This window comes from Lepus europaeus, chromosome 5 (genome assembly GCF_033115175.1).
Source record: "Lepus europaeus isolate LE1 chromosome 5, mLepTim1.pri, whole genome shotgun sequence".
NCBI classification, from domain to species: Eukaryota; Metazoa; Chordata; class Mammalia; order Lagomorpha; family Leporidae; genus Lepus; species Lepus europaeus.
In genome coordinates, this window is record NC_084831.1 from 55,159,990 (window position 1) to 55,186,877 (window position 26,888).

Genomic DNA, 26,888 nt, shown 5'->3' on the forward strand with positions numbered 1-26,888 from the left:
GGTGGAATGTGCCAGTTTTTCCTTTCATTTTCAGTTCTGTTATTATTTTTATTTTCCTGAAAATATTTAAATTAATGTATATTCTATGGTAAAAGAGGCTAGTTCTTTTTCAGAGGAACACCAAACCTAAGGAAAAAATGGAAAGAAACATGTATTTGATTAATTTTTACCATTTTTGTATTTTCTCATAAGATTTGGAGCTCTTCCTGATGACTTTTGCAAAGGTTTGTTTCTCAAAGATGGAAAGTTGGTGTGCTTCCTACAAGTATCATTTAAAAGAAAAGAAATAAGAAAATAAAACTGCAGTAATCGTTTTAGTGGAAGACTTAACAAACTAAATACAAAGACAGAATTCTTCTTTTGTTCTCTTCCAAAGATGAAGCTCCCATGTATACCTTTAGCTGGGCCTGGAGGTAGACATATGCTAGCTGAAACTGACTGGCTACTGTTGACCTGGCTCTGTTGTTTCTTCTCTCCGAAATACTTGTTAGAGCAGATCTTTCCTGTATCTTTAGACCTGTTGAGGCCCCTTTGACAGGAAGGGCTAAGGGATGTGGAACTTAACACTACCCCTTCCCTCTGTGCCAGTCCTCCCGCTCAATTCTCAATCTTTCTTCTTAGTTTAATAGCCTTGTTGTTATAGGTGGTGCCCTGCTAAATCTTGGTATCTTTTTTTTCTCCAGGCTACTTCTTCACAGATGTAATGAATTGGAAACAAAGCATCATTTGAAACCATCTCCAAATTCCAAAGAAGTGATGGCATTTCCCTGATCAAGAAAAGAATTGATTGACTTGGTGCTAAAAGTGCCTGGCCCTGGCCCTGTTTTATATCGCCGCCCTGACTTTGAGGAACCATGGAGAAATGGTACTTGATGACAGTGGTGGTCCTAATAGGACTGACAGTACGGTGGACAGTTTCTCTTAATTCTTACTCAGGTAATACATTCTGACCATTTAAAAGACAGGCAAATATAATTTTAAGTAGCTCTTTTGGTTTGTTTTTGTGGTCACAGTTTACAGTTTTCTGACTGGGACAGAGAACAATTTGGTGTGTCAAGAAAATACATTTCAACATCTAATTCTAATAAGTATGTGTTGGAGCTAAATGGGCCTTTTGACTTGAGAAAACAAAAACATATTCTAGCTGGAAAGATGACACATTCAGAGATGATTAAGTATGTATAGACATTGCAGAGAGACCTGAGTCAGTACCCCAAGGGCAGGAGTAGAGCCAAAGGAGGAATACGATTAGAAATGGGGGTGGGGTGATAGAATGTGGTCCTGGAGACCCTGGGGTGGGATTAAATTTAGCTCTGGGAGTATTTATTTATTTATTTATTTAAGATTTGTTTATTATTTATTTGAAAGTCAGAGTTACACAGAGAGAGGAGAGGCAGAGAGAGAGAGAGAGAGGTCTTCCATCCGCTCGTTCACTCCCCAGTTGGCGGTGACGGCCAGAGCTGCGCCAATCTGAAGCCAGGAGCTTCTTCTGTGTCTCCCACATAGTTGCAGGGGCCCATGCCACAGCGCCAGCCCTTCTGGGAGTATTTATTTAGCACTTCTTGTGTTCAGATATTGTGCTGGGTGCTTGAAATACAAAGGTACTTCAAAAATTTCATGGAAAATGTCTATGAAAAACTGCATAGATTCCAAACATTTTTTTTGCCCTAAAATAAACATCTTTTAATTCCATTTTTCATGAACTGTTTGAAGTACTCTTGTACAGGTGAATATCCACTACTCAGTTAGGCTACAATTTGATAGATAAGTGGTCACAGTACCATGTGATAGCTATGATATAGAAGTATGTTTGGTGTACTTGAGAAGTGAATGAGTGTACATTAGGGAAGACTTCAGAGATGTTTGATTTCAAGGTTTGAAGGATGAGTTGGAATTGTCAAGCAGCTCAAATGGGGAACGTGTTGTAGAGCAGGAACATGTGCAAAAGACAGTGCAGGCATGAGAGAGCGTGGTTATCATAGGTGTTCAGTATTGTGGTAGCATAAAAAGAATTCTGGAAGAAAAAGTATGGGAAGGCAGTGGCAGGAGATTTGGTTATTTAGTTGGCTAGACAAATTACTTGGTTGTAGAAAATAACTTATGATAGGGAAATGAGTCAATAGTAGCAATAACAATAGTAATAGCCATTAGAGCTCTTTTTTGAGTATTTACTGTATGCTGGACACTGTTTTCTTTAGTACTTACCATAACCACTGAAGGTAGATAATATTGCTCATTTATAAATGGAAAGTGAGACAACCAATAAATGAGAACTGATGCAGATATAATTGTGTTTGGTTTCAGAGTCAGTGCTTTTATAATTGTGCTCTGATTTCTGACAAAGAGGCCTAAGCCAAGTCAGTTAAATGCTAACTGAATTTGAGGAATCTTGAAGAGGTAAAATCACTGTAAAGCAGCAGAAAACTTGGCCTCAAACTTTAGTTATTTCACCCATTAGCTTCCTGATCTTGTGGAAGTTTCTTTCTTCTCTTTAAAGATTTATTTATTTATTTGAAAGACTTAAAGGGAGAGTAGGAGAGACAGAGAGGTGTTCTATCTGCTGGTTCACTCCCCAAATGGCTGCAACCATCTGTGGTGGGCCAGGCTGAAGCCAGGAGCCAGGAGGAGCTTCATCCAGGTCTCCCACGTGGGTGGCCAGCATTGCAGGTGGCAGCTTCACCCTCTATGCCACAGCACCAGGGTGGAGTGGGGGGCCCCGGAAGTGTCTTAATTTCTGGAAGCCTCAGGTATCTCTTGCAAAGTGAGAGTATTAACACATACTTTAACAGGTTGTTGTGAGGACTACTTGAAATAATAAGTAAGCATTATGTTTGCTTTTTTGATAGTGTAGTGATACAATCAGCACATTTAGGATTCATAGCTTACCCCCTTTGATTTCACATTAGATTATTTAACCCCAAAATGTTAAAATGTCTGCTGTGCTGAAAAATGGTCCTTGCTGGTGACTAAACCTTCAGGTCGAGTCTTTGGGTTGCCCCAGAATAGTAAATGGGATCTTCCTTAGAGAAGTTCACAGTCTAGTGAGTCAGGTGGACATGTAAATACAAACATATAAAGGGACTTCAAAAAGATGTGCAAAATGGAATGAAGAGATGTTTATTTTGGTGCAAAATTTAAAAAAAAAAATCCAATCATTGTTCATAATATGCATTTCCTGTGAGCTTTCTGAAGAGCTCTTGGTTACTACATTAAAATGTAGTGTGGTATGAACAGCACAGACTGGCTACACAAGAGACTTCTAGTACAGGTGAGAAAGCTTCGATGTAACAGTGAAGCTTTTTCTAAGAGAGACGAGGATTGCACTAGTCAGAAAAGGGGGTGATGAGAGGTGGGGGGAGACAGCATGAACCGAGACAGATTGCTGGTCAAGGAATGGTGACAGCATTAAGTGGGAGTGGAATACAGTGGGCATTGTAAGATGAAGATGAAGTGGTGAAATAAATGGCCTAGGTGGAGCCGTACTAACATATGAGGGTTCTATCTTTTGGACAATGGAAGTTTTTAAGCATAGAGGTCAAATCATATTTCCTCCATTTTGTTTTCTTTATTTGAAAGTCAAAGTGACACAGAGAGAGAAACACAGACAGAAATAGATCTTCCATCTGTTCCATCTTCTGCTTCACTTCCCAAATGCCCGCAACAGCCTGGACTGGACCAGGCCAGATCGAGGATCCTGGAACTCCATCCAGGTTTCCCGTGTGAGTGGCAGGAAAGTAAGTACCTGAGCTGTCACTGGCTACCTCCCAGGAAGTGCATTAGCAGGAAACTGACTCAGAAGCAGATCCCAGGCACTCTGATGTGGGCTGCAGGCATTCCAAGTGGCAGCTTAGCTGCTGCACTGCAGGTTTGTTTCTTTAAAAGACAGCTCTCGGTGCTGCGTGGAGTTGGGAGTGTGGGGAGGTGAGAGTGCTGATAGGCACATTACACTGGCAGCATCTGTGTGCATTGGCCATAAGTGAGTTTATGTATTGGTCTGTGTTGGTATATGAGTATTGGTGCACATAGCTGATGGCAGTGGTCCAGGCGAGGGATGACAAGGGCCTAGACTAGGTCACTAAATCTGAGCCACATTGAATGAACATCAGCAGAATTTAATGGCCAATTGTATGTGAGGATAAATAAAAGGAGGAGTTTGAGAATGGCTTCTTGTTCAGATACTTCTTGTTCAGATACTAGAGTAGATTCAGCAGGGAAGGTAATGAATTTCGTTTTGGGTCTCTGAAGATTGGGCTGTATTCTAGTCAGCTGGAAAGGGTGAGTGCTGAGAGAGAGAGAGTTTGGCTGGAGGTCTAGGAGTACATAAATCCATCTTCAGCTGGCCCTGGAGAACACTTTATTACTGGGGTTAGGGAGGCTCTGACTTCACTCTCCAGGCAGCTCCCTGGTGAGCTAGGGTCGGCTAAATGCAGGGCTCCTTTTTTTCTTGGCTAGAACCAAAGTAGTCAGGTCCTATTTTGGTTCATTTCTCTGTGAGCTCACACCAAGCATCAGATCTAGAGCAAAGCAAGTGCAAGAGGTGCATTAAAATTTTTCTTGCTCCAATTCTGGAGGCAAATTTTGTGTGCATCATCCATCCTAAGCTTTTCTATTATTGGGGCAGTTCCCTACTAGGAGAGTTCCTGTGATTCCACATCCTTTAAAACATTTGGGTACTGTTAAGTTTTTGAAGTTTTGTCAGTGTGGAGTGTGTTAAATGATATTTCATTGTGGTTTTGAGTTTATTTCATTACTGATGAGATTGAATCATGTTTATTAGCCCTTTGTATTTCCTTTTCTGTGAAAAACTTGTTTATACCATTTGTATATTTCTATTAGGTTTTTCCCCTTTTATGTTGTCTATTTAAATATATATACACAAAGACACTCCAAAAGTTCATGGAAAATGGAAATAAAAGATAAATTTATTTTGGTTCAAAAATTTTGAAATTCATGTAAACTTTTTTGTTTATATATTATTTTTTCCTTTCCTCAGGTGTTCTCTGTTCTAAAAGCTAACTTTCATATGAGTTGCAAATACCTTTTCCCAGTTAGTGGCTTGTCTTTTCATACTCTTTTGCTGAACACAAGTGTTTAATTTTAAAATAATGTTATTTATCAGTCTTTTTCCCTTGTGATTTGTGTTTTTGTTTTTGGTTTTTTTTTTTTTTGTTTTTTTTTTTGTATCTTCCGGAACTCCTTCTGTACTCGTAGGTCATGAAGATGTTTTCCTAAATCCAGAAGTTTTAAGTTTATCTTTCCTAAATTCTGATATCCTTAGAATTGATTTTTGTGTTTTAAGTTATGAGATGGGGATCCACTGGATTTTTTTCACATGGATAATTATTTCAGCCCACTTATTGAGTAGTCCAACATTTCACACTAATCTGTGTTACAGGTTCTGTCTTTCTAAGATTTTCATATACACATGGTTCTGTCTCTGACTCTCCATTTTGATCCACTGGCCCAATACTGCCATGTCTTATTACTGTAAATTTATGATAAATCTTGGTATATGATGGAGCAAGTTCTCCCACCTGATAGTCCTGCTTTCTGAGTGTCTTGACTGCTCTTGGCTTTGTTCTCTCCTGTTGTAGTAGGCAGCATTTCTAACATGGCTCCCCAAAGCTGTCCTGCCTTCATAATCTGTGAAAATGGCATCTCCGTTGGAGTGACTAGATTTGTATTATGGCACAGCTGACTTTAAAATAGGGGGTTGCATTGAATTATCCAGTGTGCCCAGTGCAATCATATGAGCCCTTAAAAGCAGAGAACTTTCTCCAGCAGAAGCGGACACTAGAGAGATTCAAAGCAGAATGACTCAATGATGTTGCTGGGGCTATGTGAGAAGTTGTGAGTTAGCAAGGACACAGGAGTCTCAGATCTGCAGCCACAAGGAACTTGTATTTGTACTTATAGCCCGAGTGAGTGTGGGAGTAGATTTTCCCACTGGGTTTTCAGATGAGAGATGGGCTGACACCTTATTTTGGATTTGTGAGACCCTGAGCAGAAAACTGAGCTAAGCCCACCTACATTGTGTTTCTTTGTTTTTCAAATGTGAAGACTTTTTAAAAAATAAGTATTTTTATTTATTTGAAAAGCAGAATGACACACACACACACAGATCTTATTTCTGCTGGTTCACTCCCCAAGTACCCACAACAGCTGGGGCTGGGACAAACTGAAGCCAGAAGCCAGGGACTTCATCTGGGTCTCCCACGTGTCACTCATACTTCTGACCTAACTAGCTGTGAAATAACAAAAGGATATCATTTTAAGCCCTTCTCCCCAAACTTCTATAGCAAAGAAAGCTAATATACACTGGTATGTGTCTTTTAAATCATACTAAGTACTGTGAGATATCTTGTTGGGATTTTGACTGGAATTGTAAAATTCTGTATTGTTGATGAATCTTGGAGAGAATTGACAGTCATTACTGGAGCTTCTAGTTCATTAACATGTATGTTTTTCCATCTGTTTCTTTAATGTCTTTTGTTTTTGAAATATTTATTTATTCAAAAGACAGAGTTAGAGAGCAAAATAGACACAGAGAGAGAAAGAGTCTTCTATCTACTAGTTCACTCCCCAAATGGCTGCAATGGCCAGAGCTGAGCTCATCCAAAACCAGGAACCAGAAGCTTCTTCTGGGTCTCCCACATGGGTGCAGGGGCCAAGGACTTGGGCCATCTTCTGCTTTCCCAAGCCATAGCAGAGAGCTGGATCAGAAATGGAGCAGCTGGGACTCAAACTGGTGCCCATATGGGATGCCAGCAGGCCGAGGTTTTAAACCACTGCGCCACAGCAGCCCCTCTTTTATGTCTTTCAACAAAATTTTATAATTTTATACATCTTTCTGAGATGTATTCCCAGGTTATCTTCTAGTTTTTCCCTCTGTATTATAGATGGTATCTTTTTGTTTGTTTTAAAGATTTATTTATTTATTTGAAAATGAGTGTTTTTTTAAAAAGATTTATTTATTTATTTGAAAGTCAGTTACATAGAGGGAGAAGGAGAAGCAGAGAGAGAGAGAGAGAGAAAGAAAGAGAGAGAGAGAGAGAAAGAAGGAAAGAGAGAAAGAAAGAGAGAGAGAGAGAGAAAGAAAGGAAGGAAGGAAGGAAGGAAGGAAGGAAGGAAGGAAGGAAGGAAGGAAGGAAAGAAGGAAAGAAATCTTCCATCTACTAGTTCATTCCCCAGGACCGAAGCCAGGAGCCATGAGATTCATCTGGGTCTCCCACGTGGGTACAGGGGCCCAATCACTGGGGCCATCTTCCTCTGCTTTTTCAGGTGCATTAGTAAGGAGCTGGGCTCAAGTGATGCCTTAACCCACTATGACACAGTGCCGGCCCCAGATAAATAAATCTTTTTAAAAAATGATTTGTTCTTTAAATTTGAACATAATTCTGAATTTAGGAGTTAATAAAATGAACATTTAAGAAGTGCTTAAAGCCCATTCTCCTGAGACAGGATCAATGCCCTGTAAATATATATTAGTGTGTTTTCTTTATGTAATTCTGAGTCTCATACCAATGAATTTGTAGAATTAATCACTGTGGAAGGAATCCTTTTCGCCTTTCCCAAGTGCAGCTCCCACAGGTGCAGTTGGGTTGTCCTTCTGGGTTGCTTTAAGGGCACTTTAGCAGTTTTAAAAACTTAAGTACTAATTTCATCGCCAGTGTCAGCTGAATTTATTGAAGTAGGTCAGACTCTGGATAGAAACTTGTTTCCCAACTCTAAAGAGACTCATTACCCATTCTTCTATTTGTTAGAGAATGGTAATAAATTCTTCCACATTGACCACAAGTCTGGAGCAATTTCAGAAAATCTGGTTAGTTGGTTTTTTTTTTCAGGTATAAGAAATTACTTAAGATTCTCTCTGACTTTTATTATCCCAGTGGACCAAAAACAAACAAAAACAAAGCAACAAAAACAATTCCTCTCTCCCTCTGAAAGAAGCCATATTGAATGGTTGTGTAGAAATATGCACCAACCCCTCTGTAACATACACACACAAAAATGCAATTGATTCATTTTTGAAAAGTTTATTATAGGTCATTCTCTCCCTTGTGTTTAGATTAATTAAGCAAATTTTTAATATACTACAATATGGTCTAGTAATATGGTTCTTCTGAACTCGTGAAAAAAATTTTGTATATAGGAACTAAAATTCTAATTTGGGTAGCAGTTAGGGAACAGTCAGTCCAGTTACATGATGAGGTATACAGTACTGAAAGCTAAATGTTTTGATAAGTCAGTCGTTAGCTGTCAGTGTGTTTTTCATTTCTAGGGGAGGATTCTTGGAGGACATAGAAGCTGAGGTGATCCTTGAAGGTTGGATATGAGTTGATGGAAGAGATGTGTGCATTAGGGAATAAACAGCTTGGGCAGAGGCCTACCACATTAGTTTTTTAACCTTTTTTGTTTTCTCTTTTTAAAAGATTTATTCGTCAGAGTGACAGAGAGAGGGGTTGGGAAGAGACATAGAAATCTTCCATCCCCTGACTCACTCCCCAAATGCCTGAAAAAGCTGAGGCTGGACCAAACTGAAGCCAGGAGCCAGGAACTCCATCCAAATTTCCCGTGTGAGTGACAGGGATTCAAGTACTAAGGCCATCATCCACTGCCTCTCAGGTGTAGTAGCAAGAAGCTGCATTGGTAGCACTGAGTAGCTGGGACTGCCAGGCATTCCAGTAGGGCATGTGGTCTTCCCGAGCAGCTCACTGTGCCACAACACTGGCCCTGAGATTTAGAATGTTAAAGTGTCAGATGGTAATTTCAAGACTTTGTTTTTTGCCAAAAAACGATATGTGGCATTGTGTTAAAGCATAATTACTTGGTCTGGAGGCCGGGGCTGTGGCGCAGCAGGTAAAGCTGCCACCTGCGGTGCTGGCATCCCATATGGACGCTGGTTCATATCCTGGCTGCTCCACTTCCGATCCAGCTCTCTGCTATGGCCTGGAAAAACAGTAGAAGATGGCCCAAGTGCTTGGGCCCCTGCATCAGTGTCGGAGACCTGGAAGTAGCTCTCAGCTCTTGGCTTTGGATCAGCTCAGCTCCGGCCATTGCGGCCATTTTGGGAGTGAACCAGCAGATGGAAGATCTCTCTCTTTCCATCTGCCTTTCAAATAAATAAAGATAAATCTTTTTTTTTTTTTTTTAAATAATTAGTTGGTCTGCCTGCACAGTGTCCAGCACGTGGAAAATCAGACTGATAAACTCAAGTTTAAGTCTGCTGTCACACTGATTATATCAGCATCTTGCCCCGTGTCATGGAAAGTCTACTAGATAACATTATATCCAGGCCGGCGCCGTGGCTTAACAGGCTAATCCTCCACCTTGCGGCGCTGGCACACCGGGTTCTAGTCCCGGTCGGGGCACCGGATTCTATCCCGGTTGCCCCTCTTCCAGGCCAGCTCTCTGCTATGGCCCGGGAAGGCAGTGGATAATGGCCCAAGTCCTTGGGCCCTGCACCCGCACGGGAGACCAGAAGCACCTGGCTCCTGGCTTTGGATCAGCGAGATGCGCCGGCTGCAGCGGCCATTGGAGGGTGAACCAACGGCAAAAAGGAAGACCTTTCTCTCTCTCTCTCTCACTATCCACTCTGCCTGTCAAAAACAAAACAAAACAAAACAAAACAAAAACCCACAAAAACATTATATCCTAAGAGTACAACAATGACTAAGATGTGGTTCCTTCTGAAAGATTGAGGGTGAATTTCTTCTGCCACTCAATGTATATATACTATGGATTGTAGATCTGCTTTCTCATGATTATCTTATAGATGGGGTGTCTCCTTGGATAGAGATTCTAGCATTTAAAGAATATTGTTATAATCCAGCCATTAAATCCAAACAGTTTACATAGTATAGTGTAGAACAGTTGGTGAGAATCTGGGTTTGATTTCAGTGAGCCTTACGTCATTTTGAATCATTTAAGGAAGATAACCAGGCCAGCATCGTTGCTCAGCAGTGTAAGCCTCCTCCTGTGATGCCGGCATCCCACATGAGTGCAGGTTCAAGTTGTAGCTACTCCACTTCTGATCCAGCTCCCTGCTAATGCACCTGGGAAAGCAGCAGAAGATGGCCCATATTCATGGGCCTCTACCACCCACCCAGGTGACCAGGGTGGAGTTTCTGACTCCTGGCTTCAGCCTGGTCCAGCTTTGACCATCATGGGGATTTGGAGAGTGAACCACTAAATGGAAGATCTCTTTGTCTCTGTCTCTCCCCTCTCCCTGTAACTCTGCCTTTCAAATACACACACGTTTATATAATTATATAAAATATATAAAATCATATAGTATATAAATTTTATGTTATATTATGTAATATGTAAGTATTTATATATTATATGCATATATAATATATATAGTTATAAAAAGGATAATAACCTAATTAACCAGGTTGTGAGGCAGTATAGAGTAGGACCTGAGAGTGTAGACTATGGAGCCAGTCTCCCTGGGTTCAAATTTGGACTCTGCTACTTATTTCTTGAGTGACTATTACCTTTTTTTCCAACTAAAGTGGAGATAATAATAGTAATGCTTATTTCGTAAGGTGGTTGTAAGTGGGACATGGTAGGTACTATAAAGTGTTGGTTATTAAAAGCCTACTCTCCTTTATTTACAATTTTAAAGTAAAAACATGAATCATGAACTTAGTTTTTACATAATGAATTTGTTAACAAAGCTTGATCTGTCTTTGTAACATACAATCTATTTGTTTCTATACTTAACCTTAATTCCTTCATACTTAGTTTGTAAAAGCCCATGGTAAAATGCAGCTGTTTGTGGTCACTATGTTCTGGTACTTATTGGACAGTGTAGTTGACAGTTTTTGTCATGAAGTAAAAGTAAACTTAGATTTAAGTAAAGCTCCGGGTACCGTCTGTTTATGGAGTGCTGCCGTGTGCCAGGCACCATACTGAGTACTTAGATCAGTTGTCTTCTTCGTGCGTGCGGCCTTCTGTGCAGGTTGCGTAGATCCTGTCTGAGTGTGCTGGCGCCTGCTGAGGGTATGTCACCTGCCTGATGTGAAAGACGCTGAGTGTGCTGGCAGTGGGAGGATTCACAGATCAGCCCTCTGACTCTTTTGGTAAACTTTTGTGCTTTTTCCATGACCTACACTGTCTCTATTATAATACTTAGAAAGTGTTCATAAGGAATAAAATACCTGAGATGCTGAAGTGCATGATTGTTTTTACCTTTCGTCTTAGGTGCTGGAAAGCCCCCTATGTTTGGTGATTATGAAGCTCAGAGACACTGGCAAGAAATTACTTTTAATTTGCCAATCAAGCAATGGTATGGATAATTTTAACTGGCTTTTACTGTTATCACAGTTCATATAGTTTATTTAAAGGTACGTGAACACACAGTGTTCTTCAGCCCGAGTACCCTCTTATGTATCTATTCGCTTACACATATTGTTTTACCTGTAACCTTTGAAATTTCATAGTCCTCAGAGTTACCTGTATGTGTGTATATATACAAAATTCTGCAACTGGCTAGAATTTTGATGAGAAAGAACACTGATACTTACCTGCAGGGGAGATGCCATGATCATGAGATAGAACACTATATGTCTTAGAAACGCCTCTGAAAATAAACTGTGGGTGTGCTGTCATGGTTAAGTCTTTGTTCCCTGCTGCCTCATCCACTGCTTCTCCCACTGAAGATCACAGCTGTAACTCTAGGTCAGAATAGAAGAGAGCCCTGGGGATAGCAGGTGGCTGAATTTGTGGAGCTGAAAAAGTGGGAGAAGCCTGCAATCATAGGACTGAAAAGTTCACATGTGTCCCTTTGGTTCATCTTTGCGTTCCCCATTTGTACATTGTGGGCACTCAGTAAATATTTGCTGAAGGAGTATTTATGCAGTTCTTTTCCACATGGTCTCATTTTTATAGTTTTTTTTTTTTTTTTTCTGTGTATCAGGAATGCAGCTGTACCCTTCACTGGTTTCACATACAGTGTATTAGAACCTTCTCTTTCTCAGAACTCAGAGAATTGATAGAAATTATTTTATTTTTTAAGATTTATTTTTCTATTTATTTGAAAGTCAGAGAGAGGAGAGGCAGAGAGAGAGAGAGAGAGAGAGAGAGAGAGAGGTCTTCTATCCAATGATTCACTCCCCAGTTGGCCGCAATGGCCATAACTACCGCCAATCTGTAGCTAGGAGCCAGGAGCTTCTTCCTGGTCTCCCACATGGGTGCAGGGGCCCAAGGACCTGGGCCATCCTCTACTGCTTTCCCAGGCCATAGCAGAGAGCTGGATCAGAAATGGAGCCTCTGGGTCTCGAACCGGTGCCCATATGGGATGCCGGCACTTCAGGCCAGGGTGTTAACCCGCTGCGCCACAGCGTTGGCCCCGATAGAAGTTGTTAATCATTATTACCCTCAATCACTTGGACAGTGGTGATTAACTTTAATTTTACATACGAGTCCAGCTGAAGGTCTTACAAATCTCTCTGCCAAGAATGCACGAGATGTGAAAAAGTGATAGCTTGGTGGTGAAGAGTGTGGGCTGTAGAGTCTCCCTGCCTGAGTGCAGATCCTGACTCTACCAGGTTCTCACCATGTGACCTTTGGCAAATGAGCTAACTTTCTCTACCACAGTTTTATCATTTGTAGAGCGGAAATAATAAGCTACATATTGCACTAGGTTTGTGTGAGGATTGAATTCCGTAATACACGTAAAGCACCTAGGCCAGTGTTTGGATGTAATGAGCTTCCAATAAATATTGGCTGTATTATAATTTTCTTTTTTTTTTTTTTAAGATTTATTTTATTTATTTGAAAGAGTTAGAGAGAGAGAGAGAGAGAGAGAAGAGAGAGAGAGAGGTCTTCCATCTGCTGGTTCACTCCCCAAGTAGCTGCAATGGCCAGAGCAGAACTCATCCGAAGCCAGGAGCTTTTTCTGGGTCTCCCACATGGGTCCAGGGGCCCAAGACTTGGGCCATCATCCACTGCTTTCCCAGGCACATTAGTAGGGAGCTGAATTGTAAGTGGAGTAGCCAGGACTCGAACCGTCACCCGTAGGGAATGTCTGTGCTGCAGGCCGGGGTTTTAACCTGCTGCAATACAGCGCCAGCCACCATAGTTATAATTTCATAGAGATTTTTGCTGGTGTCATTTTTATTGAATATATTCTAATAACACTTGATAACATTTATTGACTCACTGGATAGCTGATAGGTTATTTATTCTCTCAGAGACAATGTATAAACTGTTCGTATTATTCTGTGGATTGCTTGAATCCCTGCTTTCATATAATTTCTTTTTTTTTTTTTTTTTTAAACTTTTATTTAATGAATATAAATTTCCAAAGTATAGCTTGTGGGTTACAATGGCTTCCCCCCTCCCACAACTTCCCTCCCGCCCGCAACCCTCCCTCCTCCCGCTCCCCCTCCCCTTCCATTCATGTAAAGATTCATTTTCAATTCTCTTTGTATACAGAAGATCAATTTAGTATATATTAGGTAAAGGTTTCAACATTTTGCCCCCATAGCAACATCGAGTGAAAAAACTACCATTGGATTACTAATTATAACATTAAATAGCAATGTACAGCACATTAAAGACAGAGATCCCACATAATTTTTTTTTTTTCAAAATAATTAATTTTCTATGCCATTTCCATTTTAACACCAGGTTGTTGTTTTTTTTTTTTTTTTTTTTCATTTCCAATTCTCTTTATATACAGAAGATCACTTCAGTATATAATTAGCAAAGACCTCATCAGTCTGCGCCCACACAGAAACGCAAAGTATAAAAATACTGTTTCAGTACCAGTCATAGCATCACTTGGCTTTAGACGACACATTAGGGACAGATCCCGCATGGGGTGTAAGTACACAGTGACTCCTGTTGCTGACTTAACAATTTGACACTCCTGTTCATGGCGTCAGTAATCTCCCTAGGCTCTAGTCATGAGTTGCCAGGGCTATGGAAGCCTTTAGAGTTCGCTGACTTTGGTCTTATTCCGATATAATTTCTTTATCAGAGAGTTTCATGTTAGAATTTCACATTGAATTTTCTATTAATAAGTTGGTTGTACCCCAGATAGAGTTTGGAGTATTTAAAATGGAAGTCAGCTAAATATTTGGCATTATTCTTTAAACTGTTTTGAGCACCTTTCAGCATCATAGACATTGATTTAATTAATGAGTGTCACTATTTGGATTATTTGTAGAATCTTAATATTTTTCCTTTTTAAAAGTTTTTTTTTTTTTTTTTAAAGACATTTATTTATTTGAAAGGTGGAGTTACACAGAGAGAGGGAGAGACAGACAGGGGGAGAGAAAACTTCTGTCCACTGGTTCACTCCCCAAATGGCTGCAGTGACCAGGACTGGGCCAGGCCAAAGTCAGGAGTCTGGAACTCCATCTGGGTCTTCCATGTGGATGGCAGGGGCCCAAGCATTTGGCCATCTTCCAACACTTTCCCAGGTGCATTAGCAGGAAGCTGAATCAGAAGTGGAGTAGCCAGGACTCGAGACGCGAAGCGGTGCATATGTGATGCCGGCGCTGCCAGTGGTGGCTTAACCTTCTGTGCCACAGTGCCTGCCCCCAATACTTTCCTCTTGCTTGATTGCAGAAATAAAGTAATCACCAAGGTAAATCAGACCATATTTTTTAACTTTTTAAAAACAATTTTTTTATTTGAAAGGCAGAATTACAGAGAGGGAGAGACACACCCATACACAGAGATCTTCCACCTGCTAGTTTACTCCCCAAATGATTGCAACAGCCAGGGCTAGATCAGGCTGAAGCCAGGAGCTTGGAACTCCATCTGGGTCTTCTATAGGAGTGGCCATATTCTGCTTTCCCAGTCCCATTAGCAGGGAGGTGGTTTGGAAGTAGAGCAGCCAGGACTGAAATCTGTGCTCATATGCATGTTTGTTTATTTATTTTCATCTACTTGAAAGGCAGATCGAGAGAGAGACAGGGCGGGGGGGCTCCCGTCTGCTGATTCATTCCCCAGATGCTCACTGCTGCTGGCATTGGGTGAAATTGAAGCCAGGGGACCAGAATTCAAACTGAATCTCCTACGTGGGTGTCAGGGGCCAAGTATTTGAATCATCTTTTATTGCCCCCCAGGCTGCATTAGCAGGAAGCTGGAGAAACAGAGCTGAGACCCACACCAGCAGTTCCATATGAGATGCTGGCATTACAAGTGGTAGCTCAGCCCACTGTTCCACAGTGCCTTCCCTGCCATGGTAGCTTTTTATCCTGAGATTTTTCACCCTACAGTCATTAGATGACTGCCTGGCTACAAGTATCATAACATGTTAAAAGTAAGAATAGTAGTAATAGCTTCTTTCATCTCTCTCTTTGTTGAGGAACAAACTCTTTTTCACCTTTAAAACAATCATTAGCAGAATGAAGTAGCTGGCTCAGTGCAAGCATGATTGTGTACCTGGGGTTGGGGAGAGTTTACTTTCCCTGAGCATAGTGCTTTTAACACATAATTGCGGTAGGGATTGGTGTGTATGGTGTTTAGTTCAGTGCAGTTATACTGAGGGTCCTGAAACCCTCTCAGTGACTGTTAATGGAGGAATGATTAAAGATATTTCCTCTGTGCAGGGGGTTTTCCTGTGTGGATTCCTAGACATACAGTCTCTAATAGACAGGTGTAATAGATACTAACATCAGAATATGTCTTTCTGCACACCTTTTTTTTATTATTTTAACATATATTGATTAAAAAAAAGGGGAGGGTAAATTTTCTTTTTGTTTGACAGGCAGAGTGGACAGTGAGAGAGAGAGACAGAGAGAAAGGTCTTCCTTTTTCCATTGATTCACCCCTCAATGGCTGCTGCAGCCGGCGCACCGCACTGATCCAAAGCCAGGAGCCAGCTGCTTCTCCCGGTCTCCCATGTGAGTGCAGGGCCCAAGCACTTGGGCCATCCTCCACTGCACTCCCGAGCCATAGCAGATCATTCAGGATAACTATTTCTTGGTATAAAAAGACATCATCCTCAAACAATAACTTTCTAAAATGCAAATACATCATGCAATCAAAGTTTTCAAAAGTTTCACCAAAGGTTTCAAACCTCTGGGAACAGATCGTGTAGTAACCATGTTGCCTGGTTTTTACCTGAATAAATACTAAGTCTTGCAAGTCCTACACAGAGGTGGGATTTGTCACACAGAGGTCTGCTGATCAGAGCCAAAAGCCATCATTTCCAAGGAGGATTCCCACAAGAAAACATGGGCGCCACTCAGAGCCAGAATCACTTCGTGCCTCTGCTCTCAGATGCTTCCTGGCCCCTGGAGTAGGTCTGCACACTCAGATTTTAAAAATTTGTATTTCCTCGAGTAATTTTGAACATCTTTTAATTTATTGTTCATCATAATTCTGCTTGTTTATATCTTCTCTCCCATGTTTCTAGTGCATTGACTATTTTTTGTAATAATTTTATGCTTTTTAAATGAACAGTTGTATTTTCTATGCTGTGTAATAATCACAAAGAGTATACTTAAAGACACTTTTTAATTTTTTCAAGATTTATTTGAAAGGCAGAGAGAGAGAGAGAGAGAGAGATCATCCATTCACTGGTTCATTCCTGAATGCCCACAACAGCCAGGGCTGTGTCAGCCTGAAACCAGGAGCCAGGAACTCCATCCAGGTCTCCCACATAGGTGGCAGAAACCCAAGTACTGTGCCATCATTGGCTGCTCCTATGCACATTAAGCAGGAAGCTGGATTGGAAGTGGAGGTGGGACTCCATCTTAGGAACTCTAATAAGGGATGTAGAAATCCCAAGTGACAGCTTAACCCCCTGTGCCACACGCCTACCCCTCAAGTTAAATTTTTTTAAAGCAAGACCACCACCTATGGGTTGTATGTTAGAAAAAATTTGAAGTTAATGGTAACACTACTGAATGTGTATTTTTTTTTTTTTTTTGAGGATTTATTTGAATGAAACAGCATCAAAGAGAGGAGTGAGAGACAGAGTTAGAGAAAGAGAGAGACATCTTCCATTTGCTGGTTCCTCCCCCAGATAACTGCAACAGCCGGTGGTGGGCCAGGCTAAAGTCTGGAGCCAGGAACTCCACCCTGGTCTCTCCACATAGGTGACAGGGGCCCAAGCATTTGGATCTTCATCTACTGCCTTCCCAAATGCATTAGCAGGAAGTTGGATTGGATGGTGGAGGCAGCTGGGAATTTAACTGGTTTCACAAGTGGCTGCTTAACCTGCTGCTCTACAATGCTGGCCCTCTTGAATGTAATTTTGTAGTTTGTATAGCAGCCATATTTTGTACTGATAAAATATCCCCTGAGATTACATGGGAAGTCAGTTGGAAAATACATCTGAATGTATAAATAGTATTTATACAATTTTCAGGTATATCTGAAGTATATAAAACAGGAACATAAGCTAGTTGCATTGTTGCTATTGGTAGATCTTGAAGCTTTCTTGAAACACTTTTAAGTTATTATCTTCCATGCCTCTTTCTTCTTATTTAGGGATTTCTGTAACAATGGAGATCCCAGTTGTTAACCTTTATCATTTTTTCCTTGCAACCCAGTGTGTGAGTTTACTGTTAGTACATATCTGTAGTATCTATAATTGTTAGTATATATACTGTTAGTATATGTCTTATATATGAGCTTACAGCTAGCTGTCAGTGCCTCTTTTTATTTATCTCCTGTGACTCGCAAGGTTAAAGTGAATGAAAATTAGCTTTTCCTTATAAGAAGCTGAAAACCTAATTAAGTTTGGTTGAAATGTGATTCTTGAATTACTTAGTTTTCCTTTGCTACATCCATTGCAGTGGTTTTGTGGCTAAAGGCCGGTTGGGGCTACTCTTGAGAACTTACCTTGTGTCAGGCAGTAACTGATCAGGTTCACATGTTTAACCTGATGCTTCAACTACTCTATGTGGCAGACACAATTAAACTTGCTGCTGATGTGCCCAGTAGTAACATGAAGGTGGCAGTAATACAACTGATGCCTGTCTTCAGGCTCTCTGTCTAGAGAAGTGGGTCCTTTGGTCCACGCTATTTGCGTGTCCCAGTTTCCAAGAGTCTAGCTATGAAAAGGGGCTCCAGCTAACCTGCATATCCTTGGACCCCCCTACTCCTTGGATTCAGTTCCCAGCCAGACATAGGAACTAGCATTGTCCACATAGTTTCTGTTTGGGACTCCTGCATCCCATATCATAGTGGCTGGTGTGAGTCCTGGCTTTTCCCCTTCTGATCCAGCTTCCTACCAATGTGCATCCTGGGAGGCAGCAGGTGATAGCTCAAGTACTTGAATTCCTGCCAACCCACATGGGAAACCCAAATTGAGTTCTGAGCTCCTGGCTATGGCCTGACCCAACCCTGGCTATTATAGGCATTTAGGGAGTTAGCCAGCAGATGAGTAAGCCAGAGATCCCTGTCTCTCTGCTTTTGAAATGAAATGAAAATAAACAAAAATTTTAAATACTAAAATGGAAAATAAATAAAACAGATGAGAAATTGAGAAAACAAAAAAACCCCAGTTTTATCCCAAGCCTGCCTGTTCCATAAAGTAGTTTTCTTTCCATAAACCATATCTTTATGTGTTCTTTGATATTGATGTTTTGCTTGTTAAAATTGTGATTTAAAAAATATTGTTTCTAGTTTATTAGATCATCGGTTGCAAATTTTATTTTTTGTTACATATTTGTTGTATGAGTGTTAGTCATTGATTGCATCTAATAATAATTGACAATAGGTTCCAGTTTGCCTGGGACAGTTTTGATTTGTGTCTGCTGTCATGGTTTAATTTTTCATAGCTTAATAATTCAATAGTTGAGCTTAAATTTAAAGAAATGGAGATGAATATACATGGAATGGAATGAAATACATCTATTTCTTGAATATTGATGAATGGATTGGTGGTTTCTTTTTTCCAGGTATTTTAACAGCAGTGATAACAACTTACAGTACTGGGGATTGGATTACCCTCCTCTTACTGCTTATCATAGTCTCCTGTGTGCACATGTGTAAGTTTTTCTTTCTGAATGTGACTGAATATTGATGCCCTTAACAGGTATAGTAAGACGTGGTGTGATCTGACTTTGTTGAACAGAGAAACAAGCACCAGAAAGCTAGTATTGTATTATGTATTACAGTTGGGTTGTAAGAAAGATAACCAGCAGAGCTGAAAATTTTTGTAATTTCTTTGGAGGACAGGCTAAAAAGAAAAGCAAACCCAGCCTTGTTTCCTAGTTATAGATATTACCAATCATGTGTGGACTGCTGACAAATCTAATGCAGCTTAGTTGTGCACAGGAAATCTTCTGTGAAGGCCCAAAATAAATGAAAACTACAGGTCCAAGTAGTATTCTGACTACATCTGTCAAATAGGAATTGGAGTTACTCTAGGGTTCCCCTTGAGATTTACAATGAGGACTGGAGTCCCTCTTCCTTTTAAAGAAGTGGAGTGGTTTAGAGAAGATGAGGAGCCTCTATTTTGGTGGAGACCTAGTTCTATTCTGCATTCAGTGTTCCACCTCACACTGCAGCGTGTCACAGAAATTTCACTTTTGCTTTCTTTGAAAGGCAGATAGACACCACCACCACCCCTTCCACACACATACACACACAGAGAAAGAGACATCCACTGATTCAGTCCCCAAATGGCTGCCTCATTTGTCCTGGGCTGGACCAAATCAAAGCCAGGAGCTAGGAGCTCCATCTGTGTCTGCTATGTGGGTGGCATGGACCCATGTGCATGAGCTTGGGCCAAATACTGCTGCCTCCCAGGGTGTGCATTAGCAGGAAACTGAATTGGAAGTGGAGGAGCCAGGACTCAAACCACACATTCTGATATGGGATTTGGGAGTCCTAAACCATGTCTTACCTACTGTGCCAAAATTTTGAAGAACTTTCTCACAGGATCTCCTGAGCTTCTCTTCCATGTTTTTATTATTTCAACTTTAACTATTTCATATTTTGTAAAAAAAAAAAAAAAAAAAAGGATTAAAAGTAAGCTCCCAGTTATCATGATAAACAGTTATACTTTGCAGTTTTCAGGGTAATATAAAAGGGTTGAAATTTTTATTTCACATTTCGGTTTTTAAGGGTGAGTGTTTAGTGTGGCAATTAAAGGCACTGCTTGGATTGCCACATTCCATATTGGAGTTCCTGGGTTCAAGTCCTGGCTCTGCTCCCAGTTCCGTCTGCCTGCTTATGTGCACCCTGGCAGGCAACAGGTGATGACTCTAGCTGGGTCCCTGGCACCCATGTGGGAGACCTGGATTGAGTTTCAGGCTTATGATGGCTTTAGCTTGGCCAGCTCTAGCTAATGCTGGCATTTGGGGAGTCAATCAGCAAATCTCTCTCTCCTTCTGTCTTTCAAACAATTAAAATAAAAGAAATATTTTAAACATTATGATTATGATTAGCTTTATGCAAATATTTATAATTAAAATATTATTGTTTTATTTGAGATGAGAAAGAGTGATTTCCCATCCATTGGTTCACTTCCCATCTGCCAAGGCTGGGCTAGGCTGAAGCCAAGAGCTTTGAACCCAATCCAGGTCTTCGACATGGGTGGCAGGGACCTGGGTGTGCATTAGCAGGAAGCTGAGTCAAGAGAACCAGAACATGAACTCAGATACTCTCATGAAAGAGAGGCAGAGTCCCAAGCAACATCTTAACACTGAGCCAATCAGCTGCTCCAAGATTTATGATTAATAGCTGTTTATTCTAGCCGATGTTATGATAACTGAAAAGATGATAAATTATAGAACATGATCCTCTGATCAATACTAGCATATTATTCTTTGCAGGGTATACGTTTAATAGGTGAAATGTGACACATCAGGTTTTTTATATGAGAACTGTGGAGGTGGGCTTCTAGTTACATGGTTTCATTGCAAGATGAGCAGAGCAGATGCTGTTTTATGGCTTTAGTCATTATCATTTGGTTAAATAAAAAGAATAAATCTTAATCGATGAGTCTGTTGCTTTATAAGAGGAATGACTAATTCTCAAAAAATAAGTTCCTGTGTCCTTATTGCTAAAAATGATGAGGAATAAAGTGTAAGTATGTATGTTTTGATTTGCAGGGCAAAGTTTATAAATCCAGACTGGATTGCTCTGCATACATCACGTGGATATGAGAGTCAGGCACATAAGCTCTTTATGCGTACTACAGGTAAGAACAATAGGTATTAAGTATACAAGTAAACTTTTTTAAAAAAATATTTATTTATTTGAAAGGCAGAATTAGAGAGAGGCAGAGAGAGGTCGGTCTTCCATCTGCTGATTCACTCCCCAAATGGCTGCAATGGCCAGAGCTGGGCTGATCCGAAGCCAGGAGCTAAGAGCTTCTTCCTGGTCTCCCATGCTGGTGCAGGGGCCCATGGGCTTGGGCCAGCTTCCAGTGTTTTCTTAGGCCATAGCAGAGAGCTGGATGGGAAGTGGAGCAGCTGGATCAGAAGTGGCATCCATATGGGATGCTGGGACTACAGGCGGCGGCTTTACCCACTATGCCACAGCACCAGCTCTAAGTATGCCTAATTTTTAAGCCCAAATGAGAGCAAAGAGAGAAAGTTGGATACATCTAATTGATTAAATACGTGAATTTGTTTGACAAAGTGAAGTTATGTGCAGAATGAAGGGAGTGCCCAGGGCCAGTTGTGTGTGCAGGATGGGCCAGTGGTTGGGAGGCTCCCGAGCCAGTAGAGCTGTCAGTCAAGGTGGGTGGGAGGAGTGGAGTGGCTTGCTGTCAATCCGAATGGATTCATGCTTAAAGTTATTTGCTTGCTTTTCCAGTTTTAATTGCTGATTTGCTCATTTACATACCTGCGGTGGTTTTGTACTGCTGTTGTTTAAAAGAAATCTCAACTAAAAAAAAGGTGAGTTTTTCAACCTGTTGTGTCATCTTTGAAATGTTTTATTAGCCTCTAGATGCTATAGAATCTTAGGGAATGGATAGAATAATGAGAAACTTTGTATCTTCTGTCAATTAGTTTTCCTTTAGGAAACATCAGCTTACAGCAGTCATTGTAATGCCTTACTGTGGTGGTTTGTTACCAACTGAATGTTAGATACTGCTGAACTCCACCCTGCTGAAATTCATTGCTTAACGAGTGAATCTGGATTTTTTAAAAAGCCTTTTTTTTATTTATTAATTTAAAAAGTCTTATTTATTTATTTGAAAGGCTAAGTTAGAGAAGGAGAGACAAAGAGAGACATCTGCTGGTTCATTCCTCCAAATGGCTGCAGGAGCCAGGAGCTCCCTCCAGGTCTCCCACATGGGTGGCAGGGCCCAAGCACTTGGTCCATCTTCTGCTGCCTTCCCAGGCACATTAGCAGAGATTTGGATTAGAAATGGAGCAGCTAGGACTCGAACCAGTGCCAATATGGGATGCTGGCAGCTGAACCCATTGTGCCACAACTGCCAGCCCCATAAATATGAATTTTCATCTGGTTTGTGAAAATCATTAAATTGAAAGGCATTTTTGAAAAGTTGTATGTTCTCTGGTCATAGTTATTAAATGATTTTCTAGTTGGCCATTTTAGATAGGGTAGTTGTTAGCTTGCCTTCTGCTTGTTATCACTTTGCTTTGTAAAGGTACTTCCTGAGACAAATACTGTTCAGTGACTTCGTTTTCTCAGAAGTATCCGGAGTCACCTCCATGAAAACCTCAGTGTCGAAAGAGATGTTAAAAAAAACAAAAAGGTGTTTGACAAACATGGAGCATTTTGAAAAATAGGCCTATGACATCGGAAGAAGAATGTTTGCTAGCTGCTGAGTTACATGCAAACTACACTCGTGCCCTGTTTGAGTGATGTCACAGATGACTTTCTTATTTCATAATATTTTCCCTTACAGATTGCTAATGCATTATGCATATTGCTGTATCCAGGCCTTATTCTAATTGACTATGGACATTTTCAGTATCCTTTTCTAATTTGGAATTGAAATCAGTTTACATGTTATGACACTTTTTGTATTATGAAATCTAGGCTCAGTTTATATAACACCATCTATTATTGCTAGGCTGCTTGCTTATATAAGTTATTTTTGCAATGATATAGAAGAATCTCTTTACCAAATTTTTCCTTGAAGTATAAAGTACATGTTTATCATAAGTAAAATTCCTTTTTCACATCTGTTTGGCTTGGGAACAAAATGCTGGAGAGCTGGAAGAAGAATGCCAAGTATGGTTGTGCTCCCTGATTCAGAAAGGGCATAATGTGTTTCTTGTCTCTTGTAAATGTTATCTGACAAAAAAGGAGAATTTTAAAACAAATTGTTTCTCTAACATAGTGGTAACTATGGAAACTGAAACTGGATAATTAAAATCTGTTTAGGTATGCGTTTTTTGATATCTAACAAATCTTGGCAGGCGCCGCAGCTCACTAGGCTAATCCTCTGCATGTGGCGCCGGCATCCTGGGTTCTAGTCCCGGTTGGGGCACCGGATTCTGTCCTGGTTGCTCCTCTTCCAGTCCAGTTCTCTGCTGTGGCCCGGGAAGGCAGCGGAGGATGGCCTAAGTCCTTGGGCCCTGCACCCGCATGGGAGACCAGGAGGAGGCACCTGGCTCCTGGCTTCGGATTGGCACAGCACCAGCCACAGCGCGCCAGCCACAGTGGCCATTGGGGGGTGAACCAACAGAAAAAGGAAGACCTTTCTCTCTGTCTCTCTCTCTCTCACTGTCCACTCTGCCTGTCAAAAAAAAAAAAAAAAGATATCTAACAAATCTTTAAGGCTAATTTGATAATAGCCTGTATATGTCCTCCTCTCTGTCTTGAATATACTGCATGTTACTATCTGTAGCTTTATGTCTTAAAGAAAAATAAAAGGCAATACACAGAAATGTGATTGTTTAATCAAGAACTTTTTCTTTTGATGCCACTTTGTTTCTGTTATAATAAAATTAATATGTGTGTCTGTCAAAAGATCTGCAAACTATTTAATTGGCAGTTCTTTTTACCATAATTTTAAATCAGTCCACTTAACCCAGTTTAGTTTTGCTGTTGGTGGTAATGCTGTTTGTGGGACCATGGCTATCAAATAACCTGACAATATCAAGAACAATGATGTAAATAAATGAAAAAGGTTGTTTACCAATTTTTTTTTTTAAAGAAAAGATTTACTTATTTGAAAAGCAGAGTAGTAGAGAGGTCTTCCATCTGCTGGTTCACTCCCCAATGACCACAGTGACCAGGGCTAGGCTAGGCCAAAGCCAGGGGCCTGGAACTCCATTTAGGTCTCCCACATGGTAATCTTCCCCTGCTTTCCCAGGCCCATTAACAGGAAACTGGTTCGCAAGTGGAGCAGCTGGGACTTCGACTGGTGCTTCAGTATGGGATGCCAGTGTGGAAAGTGTTGCTTAACCCGCTGCGCCACACTGCTGGCCCCGATCTTTGGTTGTTTTTAAGCATAGTGTACCAGTGGACACTCTTGTACACAGTGATGTAAAAGTTCCAGATGCTCCCCATCTTTACCAGTTGTCAGTTTCCTTTTAGCCATTCTGGCAAATACATTGCGCTGTCTCCCCAAAGTTTGAAGTAGACTCTTAAAGTTTTTGGGATTCTGAAGCCATTTTGTGGGGACACATTAAAGAAATTATTTCTTTGAGGGGGCCGGCCCCGTGGCTCACTTGGTTAATCCTCTGCCTGCGGTGCCGGCATCCCATATAGGCGCCAGGTTCTAGTCACGGCAGCTTCTCTTCCAGTCCAGCTCTCTGCTGTGGCCCGGGAGGGCAGTGGAGGTTGACCCAGGTGGTTGGGCCCCTGCACCCATGTGGGAGACCAGGAAGAAGCACCTGGTTCCTGGCTTCGGATCAGCTCAGCTCCAGCCGTAGCGCCCATTTAGGGAGTGAACCAACAGAAGGAAGACTTCTCTCTGTCTCTCTCTCACCATCTAACTCTATCTGTCAAATAAATTTTTAAAAAAATTATTTCTTTGAGAAGGAGAGAGAGAGAAAGAAAGTGAGCGCCCATCTGTTTGTTCATTCCCTCGAATACCTGCACTGGCTGGGACAGGGTGGTGCCAACACTGGGAGCCGGGAGCATAATTTAGGATTCCTGTTTCACCAGCAGCAGGAACCTAATTATTTGAATTGCTGCTGCCTCCCAGAGAAGCCAGGGCCAATGTTTAAACTCAAGTACTCTGATGTTGGACATTGATGTCCTAACTGCTAGACCAAAAAAAACCCCAAACCCATTATATGCTTTGCTTTTCTTATCCATAAGAGAGGAACTGTAATGTCTTTTACTCTGTAAGCTTGTTTTGAAAATTAATTGGATTAATATTTGTAAAGCACTTGAAACAGTTCTTGGGAGATAGCATTATATAGGTATTTGTTACTGTTATTGTTACTTTATTATCTTTTGTGCTCTGAAATTTTTAATGATTTCTTTCAGCCTAGTTTTTTTTTTCTTTTTAAAGATTTATTGATTTATTTGAGAGGTAGAGAAAGAGGGACAGATATAGAGAAACATCTTCCATCCACTGTTTCATTCTGTAAATGGTCACAATGGCTGGAGCTGCGCCTATCCGAAGCCAGGAGCCAGGAGCTTCTTCTGGGTCTCTCACATGGGTGCAGGGGCCCAAGCACTTGGGCCATCTTCTGCTGCTTTCCCAGGCCATAGCGGAGGGCTGGATTGGAAGAGGAGCAACCAGGACTTGAACTTGTGCCCATATGGGTTGCAGGTGCTGCAGGCGGAGGCTTGGCCCACTATGCCACAATGCCAGCCCCCTCAGCACAGGTGTTCTTTCTGATTGTTTTGTTCACATGCATGGGTTCATTCATTTTGAAGACTCATGTTCATCAGTTCTTGAAGCTCTCCTATTTCTTTGATAATTTTCACAAATCCTTGTTTCTTGAGCTTCTTAGTCAGATGTTAGATATTTCATCTCTATCTTGAGTATTTCTTTGTCTTTTGTGATTATTACCTTGACTAACTTTTCACTAATTTTGTTAATAAGCGTATTTTAAATTTGTAATTAGAATTTACTTTTTTTTGCTCCCTGAGTAATTTCTATTCCTTCAGAGTCAGTTTCTTCCACTTTTCATTTTTTTTTCTTTTGCTGTCATGTTTTCCTTAAATACCTATTTGATCCTAGTATATCTACTCATAAGAATGAAGAAGATGGGCTGGTGTCATGGTGTGGTGGGTAAAACCACCACCTGCAGCGCCACCATCCCATATGGGCACCGGTTTGTGTCCTGGCTGCTCCACTTCTGATCCAGCTCCTTGTTAATGGCCTGGGAAAAACAGCAGAAGATACCTAATTGTTTGGGCCCCTGCACCCACGTGGGAGACCTGCATGAAGCTCTTGGCTTCTGGCTTTGGCCTAGCCCAGTGCTGGATGTTGCCTGCTGACTGGGGAGTGAGCCAGTGGATGGAAGAGCTCTCTCTCTCTCCCTCTCTCTCTGTAACTGTGACTTTCAAGTGAGTAAATACATTTTTTTAAAAAGAAAAATGAGGAAGAAGAAAAATGTGAACTCCCTCTAGAGGTGGTCAGTGGGCAGAGTTGGTCTGCACACTTGGGATCCTTAAGTGTCTGTAGGCGGAGAGCTTTGCACTACAGTACTCCTGGACTAGCTGCCCTGGGTAGTTCTTACATTTCTTTGAGGAACTGTGCCTTCCTTGTTGCTGACGGGGAGATCGAGGCCAGGTACTGTCTGTACAGGTGGGGTGAGATTTGCCTTCCCGTCCAGAGATTTTCACTCAGTGCCCTTGGTTTCTTTCTCACACAGCACTCAAGCACTGCAGGCTGCTTGGCCCCCCACACTCTGTGGGGTCTCGCAGGGTGGGTTGGCTCCTGGCTTCCCCGGGCCACCAACGTGCTGTGACTCCTTGCACCCCGTTTCATTTGTTCCTGTCTTCTAGAACTGTGTTAAAGCCTTTATCTGTTGTAATCCAGTCTCGTCTTCTCTTTAGGGCTGTGAATTTAGACG

General features: G+C 41.2%; 1 protein-coding gene across 3 annotated transcripts in view; it reads left to right on the forward strand.

Moving 5' to 3' along the window:
* ALG6 (ALG6 alpha-1,3-glucosyltransferase) overlaps positions 1 to 26,888 on the forward strand; it is a 55,525-nt gene that overhangs the window by 2,999 nt on the left and 25,638 nt on the right. For all 3 annotated transcript variants that reach the window (XM_062191464.1, XM_062191463.1, XM_062191465.1), the window contains 6 exons: positions 684 to 936; positions 11,209 to 11,293; positions 18,876 to 18,965; positions 21,036 to 21,124; positions 21,745 to 21,827; positions 22,808 to 22,872. In XM_062191464.1, coding sequence (XP_062047448.1) covers positions 855 to 936; positions 11,209 to 11,293; positions 18,876 to 18,965; positions 21,036 to 21,124; positions 21,745 to 21,827; positions 22,808 to 22,872 — 494 coding nt within the window. In that variant the 5' untranslated portion in view covers positions 684 to 854. The remainder of the gene's footprint in view (positions 1 to 683; positions 937 to 11,208; positions 11,294 to 18,875; positions 18,966 to 21,035; positions 21,125 to 21,744; positions 21,828 to 22,807; positions 22,873 to 26,888) is intronic.